Source organism: Kryptolebias marmoratus, linkage group LG1 (genome assembly GCF_001649575.2).
Source record: "Kryptolebias marmoratus isolate JLee-2015 linkage group LG1, ASM164957v2, whole genome shotgun sequence".
Taxonomy (NCBI): Eukaryota; Metazoa; Chordata; class Actinopteri; order Cyprinodontiformes; family Rivulidae; genus Kryptolebias; species Kryptolebias marmoratus.
In genome coordinates, this window is record NC_051430.1 from 14461088 (window position 1) to 14476514 (window position 15427).

The 15427-nt window shown below is 41.6% G+C and overlaps 2 protein-coding genes across 6 annotated transcripts in view; both read left to right on the top strand.

The window, feature by feature from the left end:
* Positions 1 to 261: 261 nt before the first annotated feature.
* kansl3 (KAT8 regulatory NSL complex subunit 3) lies at positions 262 to 12074 on the top strand. 5 transcript variants are annotated; one of them, XM_025006156.2, is made up of 22 exons: positions 262 to 354; positions 1368 to 1636; positions 1830 to 2000; positions 2126 to 2216; positions 2541 to 2726; positions 2815 to 2943; positions 3044 to 3160; positions 3268 to 3366; positions 3780 to 3851; positions 3940 to 4014; positions 4162 to 4319; positions 4977 to 5040; positions 5143 to 5331; positions 5619 to 5775; positions 6066 to 6143; positions 6447 to 6632; positions 7580 to 7667; positions 7891 to 8018; positions 8428 to 8534; positions 9567 to 9765; positions 10637 to 10755; positions 11312 to 12074. In XM_025006156.2, the coding sequence occupies exons 2-22, from the start codon at positions 1428 to 1430 to the stop codon at positions 11315 to 11317; spliced, it is 2628 nt and encodes an 875-aa protein (XP_024861924.1). In that variant the 5' UTR covers positions 262 to 354; positions 1368 to 1427; the 3' UTR covers positions 11318 to 12074. The 5 variants fall into 5 exon arrangements, with proteins under 5 accessions (XP_024861924.1, XP_017272833.1, XP_017272834.1 ...); XM_017417344.3 differs by having other exon boundaries at positions 306 to 492; XM_017417345.3 differs by having other exon boundaries at positions 306 to 492; positions 11315 to 12074.
* Positions 12075 to 14671: 2597 nt separating this feature from the next.
* bmp1a (bone morphogenetic protein 1a) overlaps positions 14672 to 15427 on the top strand; it is a 31599-nt gene continuing 30843 nt past the window's right edge. Inside the window, exon 1 of the mRNA XM_017417358.3 lies at positions 14672 to 14985. Coding sequence (XP_017272847.1) covers positions 14838 to 14985 — 148 coding nt within the window. The 5' untranslated portion in view covers positions 14672 to 14837. The remainder of the gene's footprint in view (positions 14986 to 15427) is intronic.

Below are 15427 nucleotides of genomic sequence, written 5' to 3' on the forward strand. Positions count from 1 at the left end.
TCATTTGTAATCATCAAAATTAAACGAAATAAACATTTGAAATATATGAGTTTGTATGTAATGTATGAATATAATATACAAGTTTCACTTTCTAAATGGAATTACTGAAATCAATCTACTTTTTCATGATATTCTAATTTTATGACCAGCACCTGTATTTGAAGAGCGAGCTTCAGGTGCACTGATCCCGTTTTTAAGGTAATCCAGTCCGTGCTTTACTTCCTTTTCCAAGGCGCCACAAAAAGGGTTGCCAGTTAGGTTAAAATACAGCCCTCTCCGTCTCGCTTGCTGTCAGCGTTGAGAGAAAGGGGGATTTGTAGCAAAACACGGCAACAAATTAGGCAACAAAAGGAAGTAAGGCTTTCACGTTCAATAGTCTTATGTTTTATGTATTTTCTGGGAAGTCGACGATAAACACGCCACTTTTTGCTGTTTGCTTGGTTGGGCAAAGAGCCGAATATGTCTCGATGAAAATGATGTGATGAAAAAAAGGTAATTGACAGAAAACAGCGATAACGTCATCGGTTTAGCTCTTAGCTTGTTATGCTAGCAGCGTAATGCTAGGCCACCCCATTCCGCCCTCAGTCACTTGATTCACTTTCTTCCACTTTTAATGCTTTATAGTGCTTACAGTTTTAGACGTACTTATTATCAACTGATCCGTTCTTGTTTTTTTAAATTTACACGACCTTAAAAAATAAGTTTAATGATTAAGAACCAGCAGCAAATGGTACAAAGTACAAACAAAGCATGTTTATATATTGGTGCAGTCAGTCTAGTTTACCATGTTTTCACTTATCGGTGTGTGTGGCTTTTATTTAGTTATTTTAAAATCCTTTTTGCGTTTTATTTTGTGCTTTTCAGTGGTAGTGGAGGTTTTTTTTTTTTTTAAACTGCACAAAAGAGAAATTAGCTGGGATTAAACGTGTCAATTTGATACTAGTGTTTACAAACTTCACCCTGTAGTAACATCAAAATGATCAAAATCAGTCTTTCTATGTGCACACCTTTACACTGTAGTGTATAAATTTAACTACAGTTGTTTTAAAATAATTTGTATTTCTGTATGAGTGTGCTGTTGTTGCAGTTTTTAACTAACACTAATAGGAGTTGAACAAATAACCCAGATGTTGATCAGAAATGGATCAAAATGTTCCTAAACTGTGCAATCAAAATGGTCAGACTTTTTAATCTCACCTCCTCGCTAATTTCCTTTACTGCTTGAGAAGTAGATATAATGATAAAAACTTAACTTGAGCATAATTAAACACCCACCTTGTCATCACTTTTTTTTTAAGGAGGTGGAACGCTTTAAAAAATTAATCTTAAAACACGTATTGAATGTTCTCCTGTTTATTCTCTGCCAGCTTGGCCTGGTTCCCACAGGTTTCTGGGGTCTTGTGGGCCTTTTCAGGCCCAGGGTAAGCATGCATCGCGGGGATAAAGACTTGCAGGCGACTGCGCGCAAAATGGGGACGTCCTTACTTTTCCAGCTTTCGGCCTATGAGCGGGACCTGGATTTGGTATTTCTGGACCACAGCTATGCCAAACCGTGGAACGCTCACCCAGATGCCAGCAGCGCTCGGCCTTCAAGGACGCTGTTTGTGACTCCCCGTCGCCAACCTGAACCCCCGGCGTGAGTATAAAAGCTTCTGAAATGATTTATAATAGTAGACTGTTTTGCTTGGTTGTTGTTAGCTGCCTCCTCTGTTATCTACCTGCTGCAAATTTGTCTTCAGGTAGTTGGGTTGATCAACAAATGCTTTTCAAATGTTACAGTAATTTGACAGGGATTCTTCTTTCCTCTTTCAATCGTCCTTTGCACGCAGAGAGTCTGAGTCTCTAATAGACGTGGAAACAGTCACACCAACGCCCGTTCCTCTGTACGACAACCAGAAAGCTCTCAGTGTGATGAAGGAATGTGAGCGACATGTCCTGTTTGCTCGGACTGTTGCCGAGAGCCCCCCACCCCCTGAGGACTGGGAGGAACATCTAAACAAGTAATCAAACACGTGGACCGATCCCCTCATAAATTAATACAGTATATCTGATGCTGCTTCTCCAATAAAAGTGATGAATATCCCAGTTGCTGTGAGTTTTGAGGTCATGTTTCTCTTGTTTTCAGGACCGGGTGGTCAGCGGTGCAGAACAAACTGTTCAACAAAGTCCTTAAAGCCATTCAGGCTGAAAGATTAGCACGTCTGGCCAATGAACATGTAACGTATTATACTTATTGTTGCTATTATTTAATTTCTTTTAGTTTTGTTTTCTTTCTCAGTATACATTGGTAGTTGTTTGCACATTTAAATCTCCTTAAAATCACAAGGTTTTTGCAGAGTCGGTGTATGTGGATGGTGTAAAAATGTGTTTGCATTTTCCTGTTGTTGGATCATATAGTCTCCCTAAATTTAAAATTTATTTGTGATTAAAATCAAAAACATTTTTTATGAGTTTCTTTGGTGAAGAAACCTTTTGGTGTAAAACCCTCAGGTGAGACAGAAGGTGAGTAATAACACATTTTTCTCCTTTTTTTTTTTCAGGCTTGCAATGAACCGATTTTGCGACGAATAGCTGTAGATAAGTGCGCCAGGAAGGTCCGACACGCGCTCGCCAGCGTGAACTGGGACACCAAACTGACGCAGTGGTTACACACGACTCTGATCGAGTCTTTGAGCCTTGCCATGCTCGCTGCGTACTTGGACGTGCTGCAGACTCTCAAAAGCAAGGTATGTTCTCTGAAATCAAACGACACCACCTGTGCGTGCAGAGGCTTGGATGTTTTACTTATTGCCGCCCCCGTGTCCGTCCGGACAGCTGCCCTCGCTGATCGACAGAATGTTGCTGCCGTCCGCAAAGACCGGTGCTCCAAGTGCGGAGGCTTTGTCGCTGCTTCTGAAACGTCCCTGGGATCCGGCTGTCGGAGTACTGTCTCAAAACAAACCGGTAAACATTTTCACTCGTTTCACAGCGTTTTGTATTTCTCTCTACAAGGTCTGTGTGTTGCAAACCTCATATTCCTCTGTCTGTATTTTTGCACACTCAGAGCAAACTTCCCGGATCCCCCCTCATCCTGATTGCGCCATCAAGCCCAACTAATCCCGCCCTCTCCACCTCGCGGCGAATGAGATTTTGGCAGTCGCAGCTCTCCTGCTTAGGAAAGGTCCGAAATCTCACTCGGTCAAATATTTATCATATTCATCGATATTTTATCAGAGAGGTTTTTCTTTTCTCTGATATAAGAGCTTGGAAGTTGTGTTTGTATGACAGGTGATCCCCGTGCACACTCATGTGAACAGCGGAGCCAATGTTGGAATCACACAATGTCTGGAGCACATGTTGGGGACTGTCAGGGCCAAAGTCATGGAGGTAGGATACTCAGATTATATAAGAATATTAATTTCTCCAGATGTTGTTTGTGATATTTATGTATTTGAAATAATCTTCCATGTTCTTTATATATATATATATATATATGTGTGTGTGTGTGTGTGTGTGTGTGTATGTACCCTGAAAAAAATCAGGTATTTCCAGGTATTTCAGTTGTACAAATAGTGGTTTAGCTTTGCAGCCGTTCTAGAAAGCAGCATTTCCTTTTATTAAATTGAGTAAAGTTGGTTGGTGACCTATGAAATCATAGCTTATTTTCACTAATCACTTTTGTAAAGCCACAAAGAAAAAAAAAAGTAGGAATGTGGAATATATGGGTTTGTTATCCTCAATGTCAAATGCATTTTTTGCAGCTCTAATAATAATAATGTAATGAAAATTTTCTTCAACAGGTTCACAGCCACTTCCCACATAAACCCATTATCCTGGTTGGCTGGAACGCTGGCGCGCTTATTGCCTGTCATGTAAGACTTGTTTTATAGTGTTTTATTAATGTGAGACTAAAAATGTATTTATTAAATAAATCATTAATTTGATGCTTTCTTATTTTAGGTATCTCTTATGGAATATCTGACTGCCGTGGTGTGTCTTGGCTTCCCGCTGCTAACCGTTAATGGGCCAAGAGGGGTAAGAAGATTGATGGGTAGATGGATGAATTAGGGAACTTCAAAAATGATTTATTGTCCGTTTGTTCATACTTGAGCTTTTTTTTCTCCATTCTTTCCTGTAGCCAGTTTTGTGATGACGCTTGATGCTTGTGTTACTGGTTTGCAGGATGTGGACGACCCGCTGCTGGACATGAAGACGCCCGTGCTGTTTGTGGTCGGACAGAATGCGCTCCAGTGTACCACAGACGGCATGGAGGAGTTCAGGGAGAAGCTGAGGGCAGACAACAGCATGGTGGTGGTGGGAGGGGCGGACGACAACCTCAGGTCAGTCACAAACCTGAAAAGGGTAATATATGGATGTTTTAAACCTGAGCACAACAGCAGCTGTTCGATATATGAAGGATGTGTCGCATAATGAAGGTCGGAGTATGCAGCCTGTCTCTTAAACCCTTTTTAAAAACCTGGTCTGTTGCAGCTTTGTGGCACAGTTTCTGCTTAAAAGCATAGATTCAAAATGAGGAGGCGAGTTTGAGTTGTCTCAACATTGGAGATAATCACAGAGCTAAACTGGCATGCAGAAGCATTAGTGAGGTCTCATCAGTAATTCTGTCTTTCACCTGAGACTGACTTTGTGTGAGCATCTTTGTGGCCCAGAGCATCTTTTGTTTGGTCTGCGTGAATCACGACTGAAACAACAGTATCTTATTTTTTCTGAAGATTATTCAGTGAGCCCTGCATTGCATGTTTGTGCACGCAAGCTTTTGGAGAGATATTCCCGGCTTTTCCTTTGCTAAATAAACCACATTGTTCAGCTCAAAAGGCTCCCACAGTAAGGCAGAGATGTAATCTGAGTCTGAGTTGGCCCATTTCGTCTGGGGTGGAGAGATTATGAACACTTGGAGAGGCTGCATGTTTGTTTCACTTTTTGTTTGTTTTCTACTGAACACTTTTGAGTTTTAACACAAAAAAAATCCTCCACAGAATCAATTCGGCAAAGATGAAATCAGAAGGTCTGACACAGTCCATGGTGGATCGCTGCATTCAGGTGACTGGAAATCATTACTTCAGAATTTTTTTCCAATGAATTACTCATTTGTTGATGCTATTCATCCATATATATATTTCTAACAATTCTTTAAACTTTTAGGATGAGATAGCTGACTTTTTGTCAGGCGTCCTGACTCGGGCAGAGGGCCACAGTCATGGTTCTGGGGAGATGAGGGACTTGGACACAGAGAAGAAGAAACGGCCTCGACGGGAGGTTCCCTTCGATATGGAGAGAGGACGACCTTCATCCCCTGCGCTCAGAGTTCCCATCTCACCCTCCGGTTCAGAGGTTAGAAAAAATACTACAAATTGAGGACAAAAATACCTCAAACCTTTATTTTTAACGTCTTTATCAGTGGGTATAATTTAATAATTTAAGTATTTGAAGAATTTCTTTGAGAGTGAGAACCCATTACTACCCAACAATCCAAATGTTGCCTTTTATTAGTGTTTTGAAGTGATGCTTCAATAAAGAGACTGTACTTTGTTATAACTGTGTTTAAATAAAATAAGAGGCTGCGTTGTAATTATGCAACAATAAACTCATGGAGTGTTCCTCCTTCGTTTTCCTCTCAGGATCTGTCAAGTGTCTGTAGCAGCCCCACATCAAGTCCCAAACCCAAGACCTCAGGTCTGTCGCCTGCACAGAAGTCCAGTCTGATAACAGCTACTCAGCTCCTCAAGACTCACATGCAACGTTCAGGCACCGTTCTCACTCACAAGCAGGCTCAAGGTTAGTGCCCGGTCACTACTGCAGTCTGTTGGTAAACACCTTTGCCTCTTTTTGTGTTTTTAAACTTCAGCTCCTGCTTAATTTTGCAAAAACTGTGCAAACTGAGCAGATGGGGGTATTATGTGAGATGTGTGTGTGTGTGGGGGGGAGACAAAAAAACCCAGAAAAACCTTAAGCAATTATCACATCTCAACATCTGACGGGATGAGATGGAACGTGACTGAACTACTTTCCTCTTGTCTCTTCTTCTGCGACTTTCCTTTCTGGCTTTTTTTTCTGATTCATTCCAGCTCAGTTTGCTGCTTTTATGAAACAAAACATGCTTGTGAGGAAAAATCTTCCTCCTGGCACTCCTCCTTGTATCTTTGGTAAGTGTCTGTCCCTCCTCCACTCTTTTCTTTTCTCTTTCCCCTTTCTCTCATTTCTTTGTTTTCACAACTTTGAATTCAATTAATATACCAAATGTCCTGCTTTGAATTTAAAAAATAAGATTTTGCATCATTACCTACATTAAAGGAAAAAAGTTTAAATAATAGAAAATTAGAAGTCGGTTTAAAAAATGTCAAATTAAATTAAAGGAATGTCACAAAATAATAAAACGCCACTGGCTCAAGTCACCTCGTTGTTTACGTTGTTGTGTGTCCACGTGTGTCCTTGTTCCTGTGGTGCAGTGCCAGTCAGCGGTGATCAGATGGAAGGCCTGGACAGAGATGAAGTGCGCACTCACGGCAAAAGGAGACAGACGCCCAGTCCCACGCCGAGCAAAGTCTCCAAGAAGGCAAAGATTAAAGTCACTATTGTCTCCCAGAGTGAGTCAGCGGGAAGCACCATCAGCCCCGCAGAATGCACCAAACCCGGTAATCTCCTGCACTCACACACGATTCATCAGAAACGTCTTTCTAGTGGGAATGTCACAGAAGTTACGAAATTCCTAATAGCAGGATTTATCAAAATAAATGTCAAACGTATTTACTGGTAGTGACATTTGTTGAGCTGAATGGTCATGGTTGACTAAAGGCTGACTCATCCTCTGTGAGAAGTCACAAAGTCGGCTCTCACTCACTGACGAAAATTGCGTCACTTTGTTCTCGTAGCAGCTTTGTACGCCGCTTTGCGACACAAGGCCCTGGCCAAACTTTTTTTTCTCAAGATTGGTCAGAAGTCGTGGTGGGCGTGTTTATGCGGGAAAGCCGGGGAGCTTTAACGGAGTCGTTTAACTTCTGCTGCTCTACTGAGAAGCAGCTGGAGGCTGTTAACAAATCCGGCCGTCTTTACAACAGTTCCAGCAAAACATAGAAATTTGTGATTTATTATTGAGATTATTCAGGCGGTGATTTTTAAGTGTTTTCAGTTTTAATGAAACTTACAACAGTTTAGGTATTTTCTCAACCACAGAGAAACAAATGTTTTCAGGATTATGGAATTCATTTGCTGAAATATTAATTCTCCTGATATCTATTTTATGATAAGTGGTTTGGAAAGTTCTTTCGAGTTTCCAAAACAGGCATTTTGTTACGTTAGTATGACCCGAGTGAACTGATAAAGTTGTTTGGACTTTCCTGAGTTGATGATATCACCAGGTGGGAGACAGGAGTTTTGAATATCTGTCAGTCTGATCTCCAGATGAAATTATAAGATTTTTGTTGTTGTTTGGTGTTCAGTATTTCAAGAATGTGGCTTGTGATGTTTGATTATCTGTGTTTGGTTATTTTGACTGATGTCTGCCCTTTCACAGAAGTTATTTTTATATATATTGTTATTAAATAACTGACTGACCATGCTGCTGTTCTTCTCCTTGATGCAGTGGGTGTCTCTGGCAAGCCATTATCTGTGGCAATGGGACAGACTGTGGCTGGTGCCAAGGAGCTCTCTGGACTTCTGACAGGACAGCGGTAAGTTTGCCCACTCTGCTGCACACACTCACATTGCGCGTACAGCACTCAAAGCCCTGTACACACTACACCCACATCTACACCCAACCAGTTGGACAGAAATGTGTCTGGTGCAGAGGGATTGATGAGTGGTGATACTCAGAGTTTGGGAGCTGAGTTAATAGTCAAACAGGACCTTTTCGGGCAGCTCCTGAGCAGACTGGTGGTATGTGTGTCACTGCAGGTCTGGTAGCCTCTCAGAGGTGTCTGGTGCCCTGTCCCCAGGCTCCAGCTCATTCAGCAGCGTGCAGTCTTGCATGGTGTCGGTGTCCTCCACACCAGTCCAGGTGCAAGCTCCAGCTACTGCCCAAGGTACCTCTGTCTTGTCCTGCTTTGCACGCTTGTTTGTACTAAACTGTGCAAATGATCTCAGCCAGCTTCAACACACAGAGCTGTTCTGTCTGCTTTTATTGAGCGGGATTCAGGTTCTGAACTCTGGATGAAAAACAACATAGTTCAGCAAACATCATCATTGATCACCTCTTGCGCCATTGCTTCTTTCCACTGATCTAAACCTTCACCTTTAAACATAATTTTGTGTTTACCTGTGTTTGTCCATCTAGTTTATGTCCAATTAGTTTAGACCTTTTGGGGGGAGTTCAGTTAGGAAGCATTTTGTGAAAGTATAAGTTTTATTCTTTTATTTGCTTTGCATGGACTTCACCCAGATTTCAACTTTAATAATTTGTCGTCTGTTTTGTTTTGTTTTGTTTTTCTGCAGCGCCTTCCGCAAGCAGTCTTCTGCAAGGTCTAAGTTTCAGTCTTCAGGAGATCGTTACCAAAGCTCCTAACTTACCCTCCACAGCAACAAATGCAGGCAGCACCCAGGTACTCCAGGAGAACATGGTTCATCTGATTACTCAGTTCAGGCTGATTTATGTAACACATTTCAAATGCAAACAACCCGAAGTGCTTAACAAAACAAAGTAATTAGGAATAGACATGCATACATAAAGTAATCAGATATATATTACATAAAAGAATTACAATAATCATAAAAACCAAAAAGCAATTATGTTTACATGCATATTAGCATATGCATATATAAGCACTTTAAATCGCCTTGTTGCAAAAAGTGCTATATAAATAAATTTCAGTTCAGTTTCACATATTATAAGATTCAGACAAATACAGTTAAATGAAATAAAAACAAGATTTAAAAAGGGCGTGTGACAGAAACGTTCAAACCTGTAATACCCAGGCTAATCTGTAAAAGTTTAAAAGACCTTTTAACACTTTTCAGTCATTTCTTCCCCTCGATAACAGATTTTGTCTGTATTAGAGAACTAATTCACAGGTATTTATAATCCTGACCTTTTGTATTGGATGTACAGAAGCCCATCAGTAAGAGCCCATAAATAGTTGTATGTTTTATGAGCATATTGCATCGGCGGCATTTCTGCCCCAGAAGTTTCATCAGAAATTCCAAATTTCAGCAAAATGACTCTCGATTGTTGTTGGGTTAGATGCTGGCATGTAGCATTCATTTCACTGGAGCTTTACATGCTGCTAAAACCTTTGAGGTTTGCCTCCTGCCCATTGTAGCCCATCAGGCAAATTTTCTGAAAGTTGACTATTTGAGATGTTTTGTGTAATTTGATGAGACTGCACTGATCACAAACATCTGCCTCAGCTCTCAGCTTTGCACAGGAGAAAAAGGTTTAACAGAAACATTAAATATTTGTGTTATGTTCTCAGCATTTATGTTGTGTTCATGTCAGCTAAAGATAGGTCAGTAAAATCACTTAAACTACGTCCTGAAATGTAGATCACATTTTCAGTATGTTCGAAAGAAAGTTTTTTTTTTTTTTTTTTTTTTTTTTTTTTTTGATTGTTGTTTATTTTTTCCTCCACCTACAGGCGGTTTGCGGTAAGTCTCAGGATCCGGTCCTGAGCTCGGTCGGCACCAGCGGCAGTACTCTGCTCCGGGCAGTGCCTGTGGTCACCACGGGAGGAGTGGCCAAAACCACAGCCATCCATCAGCTGCTCACCAACGGCGGGCTGGCCAAGCTGGCCAGCAGCTTGCCGGGCTTGGCCCACATCACTAATCAGACCGCCGGTATGTGTCGAGCTGCCAAATCGCGGCGGCCTCGCTGAACGCCCGTGGTTCATCCGTGCTTTGTTTTGGAAACAGTAGCTCAGGAACGTCTGTAGGTCAGGGAGGATTACCGCGTTCGAGAAACCGCCCTCGTGTGGAGACTGGTTACCTGGACGAACCTAACTGGTGTGCAGTTTGCTGAGCCAGATGTGCAGCTGGTTGGCATCTGAAGGCGAATCAGAGGCAAAAACATGTTTGGTTTTCATGTCTGGAAAGAGCCATATAAGAGTTTGAAAGTCTCATCTAAGTTGAACGCACGTTTTATACAGAAACCAATCTGGATATAAAGTTGAACTGAAATCATCTGAAGAATGAAGTTAAAATTAATGACCCTGCTTACATTGTTGGTTTTTTTAACTGCCATTGCATGTTGTTGCTTTTTTAGCCTCTTCATCTTGTAACTTGTTGTAAAGTCTTTCTTTAAATCACCTAAATCTCCATGAACATAAACGGATCTCCTGAGGAGTCTTGTTGCAACAATATTAACATTTACACGGGGCATTATCCAAAATCTGTTCATGCTGTTACAATAAAGACTGAAATCAAACTCATGCTCATTGCTTCTTGTTTTGTTTTTTTTCTCTTTAGTTTTGCTTTGTGTCTGTCTAAACGGTTTTCTTGCATTTTGCAACCCTTAAATAATAATATTCACCATTCAACACCCCGCTTCTGTTCAGATCTACCAAATTAACAAACCGCCAAGAAAAACATTCATGACAACAATCTCAAGTTTCTGGCTAGATTCCTCCGTTTATTTTTATTTATTTGTGTTTTGAACCTAGCGCATCCAGTTTGTTACTGCTGAGCATTTATTTTGTTTCTATGTTGTTAGGGGGGCCGAAAGCACCGGCTTCTATAACGGTGACGCTTCGAGGAGCACAGCCGAGTCGAGCGGCGTCTCTCAGCCAGGCTGGGGAAAATGTGGCGGCAGCTCGCACGAATGAGCCCAAGGTGTGTCATTCCACCATCTGAGGGACACATTTTCACTTGGAGCTTATTACATTTTCTAACACTTTAGCACAAATTAGATTCTGTTTTTTTTTCTTTTTTGGGCAGTGGGTTAGTATCCTCGTTGTAACCACAATGCCTTGTAATGTTGACTCTGGTTGTAAAACAGTGTAGCTACTGATCGATAATCCAGCCTTGAACAATTTGTTGTAGTATTATGTAATCTAATGTGTAGTTTTGATGTATAAATAAACTGCATCCACTGAGAACTTGGAGTGCTTTTAAGTATGGACACAGGTTTGAATCATTTTAGCAAATAAGTCAGATTCATTAGCCAATATTCACCTTGCTTTTCATGGAGAATTATAATATATCCTGTCACTGAAGAGATGAGATGTTTAAATGTAGCCAATCGAGGTAAGGCATTAGAATATCCTGGCTGAAATTAATCCGAACCTAGTGATAATTCTGGATGCACATGAAAACCTTCTCATAAAGTAAAACGTGTAAACAAAACAAACCCAGCTGTATCATTTCATTTTGCTCTGCCCTCTTACAGCAGTAGATGACCCCGGCTCGTGTCTGGCGTGAGACGGTTCTGTGTCGGTGGCACCGTGGAGCGACGGCCCGCTGAGGGGACTCTGCTCTCCCAGCAGTGATGGATGCACTGAGCCCGCAAGGAGAGGAAAAACAGCATCTGGAGAGACGGCAGGAGGAGCATGGAAGAGGCTGATGGCTGCAGCTCAGCTCCTGCAGTGCTCAGATTATGTGTTTGTGGATCGCGAAGCCATGCCCGCCGTGCTACAGCTTAAACTCTCCTCTTTGACTCTTTAATTATTGCATTCAGACAGAAAAAAGAAAAAAATCAACACGATCCCATTATTTTCTCTACAGGAGATTATGGAAAAAGGAGCTCCTGCAAAGCCTGAAGAAGGGCGAATGTGCCACGTTTGGCGAAGGACACAAATGAACATTTGAAAACAAACAAAAAAAATATTTGTGGTAGAGTATTATCTTATTAATATCCCATATTAGCCGATCAACAGGAATACCAGCTTGTTGTGATCCACTTAGAAGTCACAGCTGTATATTTCAGACCATCTCCGTGTTTCTTGCTTAATTTTAACTCAAGCAATGGTTTAAATATTATTCATCATGTGACAGTAACTCATAACAGTAAGCCATTAAAATGATTTTTTTTTCATAATTTCCTTTTGCTTTTATATCTCTACCTGATTTTTGTGCTTAAAGCTTGCTTGTTTAAAAGCCTTAATAAATCAGACTGTTTATAATAAAGTCAGGTGAAGACACATCATCAAAGATGCTTCTGTGAATGACGCATCGATTCCACGCTCCAAACCATCATTTCTGATCCGTCCTCCTAAACTGTTTACATGTTCCATGAGCTACTCGTTTAAAGTAAACTGTTTCCTCTTCCCCGATTACGTTTGCATTGCTAATATAAATATTTGTCCCTGTGTGTTTAACACTTCTTCAAAATGCTGCTCACCAGTGCGCGGCAGATGCGTCGCCGTGTTTACAGTGGCGGCGTAAATACGGCCCACTCACTGCAGCACACTTCCTGTCCTCAGCTCCACCCAGAGGCAGCAGTCAGATTAGCGCAAGATAAGAACGTCTTCTATAATCCTTTGTGTGTAACGAACAGAAGCAGCATAATCTGCATTTCCTCCCATGGTCAGCACCTGAGGACACTGGAGCAAACAGCTGGAGAATTTCCTCGCTGTCCCTCCTCAACCCTTGGGTTTTTATTCCAGGGTTTATAGTCAGCAGATGATGCATGAGTTTCTGTTAAAAAAGGCTAAAATTATGCATTTTCTTACTTCATACTAGTGCTATGAATCATGCAATTTTTAACTTGAATAAACTGTATTCAGAATTGTCTTTCTTTCTTGATACAGTTAAATTACATCATTTGGGCTGCATTTAAAGGCCTTTATCTTATGCACCTGAAAGGGTTCGCTGCAGAAAAGACAAACTAATTGAAGCACAATTCAATTAAAACTCAAAATTTCCGAAGCAAGTCAACATGAAAAGTCTGGGGGGGTTTTTGGGTGTAGATCTTTAATATATTTTGATCCCAGTTTTCATTTGTCCCCTTGATTAGTTAGATTTTCTCAGCTGGTTATGTTGGCACAAAAATTGTATTCCTGTTTGTAATGTTATATTTATACTACTTATTGAACAAATAAGCCCCAAAGCCTTATTTACACAAATATAGAAGTTATAAATTAGGGCACAGAATAAAGTCCAAATGAAAATAATCTTGAAATATCAAAGGTTTTTTTTTAATGAAGGAGATTTCTGATATATTCTTTTCATTTTAAGCAATATGCTGAGGTAGGTAATGCTGGGCAGGAATAAAATTAAAAGTGGACTTTTTTTTTGTTTGTTTCAGAAAAGTGTTGCCTTAAAATACATGTTTTAAGTCTTTGAGGACATTAAATGTAAAATGTCATATGTTTTCAAGGAAAACATGTTGTGATTCTGAAACAGAAACCACCTCAAATATTTAACCTAAATTTGGAATTAAAGGCCAAGCATTGCTCGAAGGAATGCACATCGCTCGCTCGCCTTTCATGACAGACTTTCATTCAAGATGGCCACTGCATCATGTGAGATGTGTTAATGCTTGGAGCGAGTGTTGAGGGTGACTCTCAGCTACTACCACACCAACATTCAGCTCATTATCTAGGAAACTGACCGAGTTAGAAGCATTCTTGGATTGGCTAATGTTGCTTAGCTCTGGCAGCCATTGTGGATGACTCAATAAGTTAGTCTGAGAGTTTCGGTCCACTGTTTCATGAGATATTTTGCTAACAGACAAAACAGGGTTGAGGCCAGCAGTTAAAACAAACGTGCAGCGCTTTGGTGTACATGTTGGGGATGACTCTCAGCTACTACCACACCATACTTTAGCTCAATATATGTGAAAACGGCTGAGTTAGAGATATGTTTGTGTTTGCTAATGTGAAATAGCTGCGGCAGCCATCTTGAATTGGGTTGCAGATGCACGCTGATAGGTTTTTGTGACAGTGTGGAGATATTTTGCTAACAGACGGAGTTGACTCCCTTAGATGAATGCAAAGTGTTAAAAACACATCTCACTTGATCAATTAGCACTTAGAGTTTGTGTTGGGGGGGCTTAATTTAAATATCTGTAAGTTTGGCCGAGTTATAGCCGCTTAAATGTTTGCTTTGGTCCCTTAGCCTTGGTGGCCATCTTCGAGACTGACTCCCAAAAGTAAGTCAGTTGTGGATGTTCATCCAGTGATTACTTTCTGAGAGTTTCTGTCAGTTTTGGAGACGTTAAAACGTGAAATTCTAACCATTATGTCATACCCTGTTTTTATTTATTTGTTGTAAGCTGTTCAACACGGGGCCGGCAGGGGGCGCGCTGACAGCAGCAGACTCCCGGAGTCGAGAAGCCTGGCAGGTCAAACGGTCTGAGCGCGTGCGTGTGATGGCGCGAGTGGGAGGCTGGGTGCCGAGCGCACACGTGTGATTAATTACACGCGTGCGTAAAAAAAAAAGAGGAGCGCGAGGGGCCTGCGCCGGAGTAAACACGGACCAGAAACTTTACTTCAAGTGGACAAAAAAAAAACCAACATAACTTTAAAATGTCTCTTTTTTATTTTTATTTTTTGTTTTTTATCCCCGATGTTTAAACATAATGACCTCGTATGTCGTCTCCTTCCTTTCAGCTGGGTGCAGACTATTCTCTGATAGCATCCAGCAACAAAAACAAACAAACAAACAAAGAGAGGGACGCATTTTTTTCTCCCTCTGCTGCCATCTCATCAAAGTTTGTCTTGTGTGCGCTCTGAACCCGGAGCTCCAGCTGGAGGAGAGAAATCTGTGCCCCCGGAGAGCCGAGGAGACACCGGAGAGAGGCTGCGTTTAAAACCCGCCCTCCGGCTGGGCTGCCTCTCATCCTCCCCCCTTTTAAACAAAAATCCTCCCATTTTCTCTCTCTCACCGTGTGTGTGTCTCTCTCTCTGCCTCTGTCCCTCTCTCTTCCTTCACCTTTATCCCTCGCCTTTCGCTCTCCCCCTCCAACCACAAACATGGGTCTGTCGGCGAGCTCCCTGCTTCTCCTATCATGTCTCCTCGGCGTGATTCTGGCCGTGGATCTGGACGCAGTTGATCCGGGCTACTACGTGGAGCCCGTTGCCACATCAGAGGCGATCGACTACAAGGATCCCTGCAAAGCTGGTGAGATTTCTATTTTTCTTCCCTCTGTGTGTGTGTGCGTGCGCGCGGTTCTCCTCGCCTGCGTGGAGGTCGGATCCGTCTGCGCACACGGATCGAGGAGATGACAGCGGTGGATGTAGTTTGGAGCAGGACCGAGGGGACATTGTGTGCGGCTGTTTTGCAAGTGGCATATAGTTTTGCGAGGATGGGAACGCGCGGATGACAGGGCTCCAGTGTGCGTTTTCTTCACCAGAGGAGGAGGGAAAAAAAAAGAAAGAAAGAAAGAAAAAAAAAGTTTGGTTCGCGGGGTTCCTTGTTTGGAAAAAAAGTTGCAAAATGTGCGCTTTAAATGGGGTGTCTGCGTTTGTTTTTAAGCTTTTCAGGAAAGTGTCTCCAGTTTAACATTAAGACTTTTCCTCCTTTTTTTTCCCCCAGGCTTTTATTTTGAATTCATTGTTCATCC

Bases quoted from the DNA above. Each gene is read 5' to 3' on its own strand.
- kansl3 (XM_025006156.2), top strand. From the start codon at position 1,428: ATGCATCGCGGGGATAAAGACTTGCAGGCGACTGCGCGCAAAATGGGG. The intron at 4,015-4,161 runs GTAAGAAGATTG...ACTGGTTTGCAG, and splicing joins CCGTTAATGGGCCAAGAGGG to GATGTGGACGACCCGCTGCT. The intron at 8,535-9,566 runs GTACTCCAGGAG...CTCCACCTACAG, and splicing joins CAAATGCAGGCAGCACCCAG to GCGGTTTGCGGTAAGTCTCA.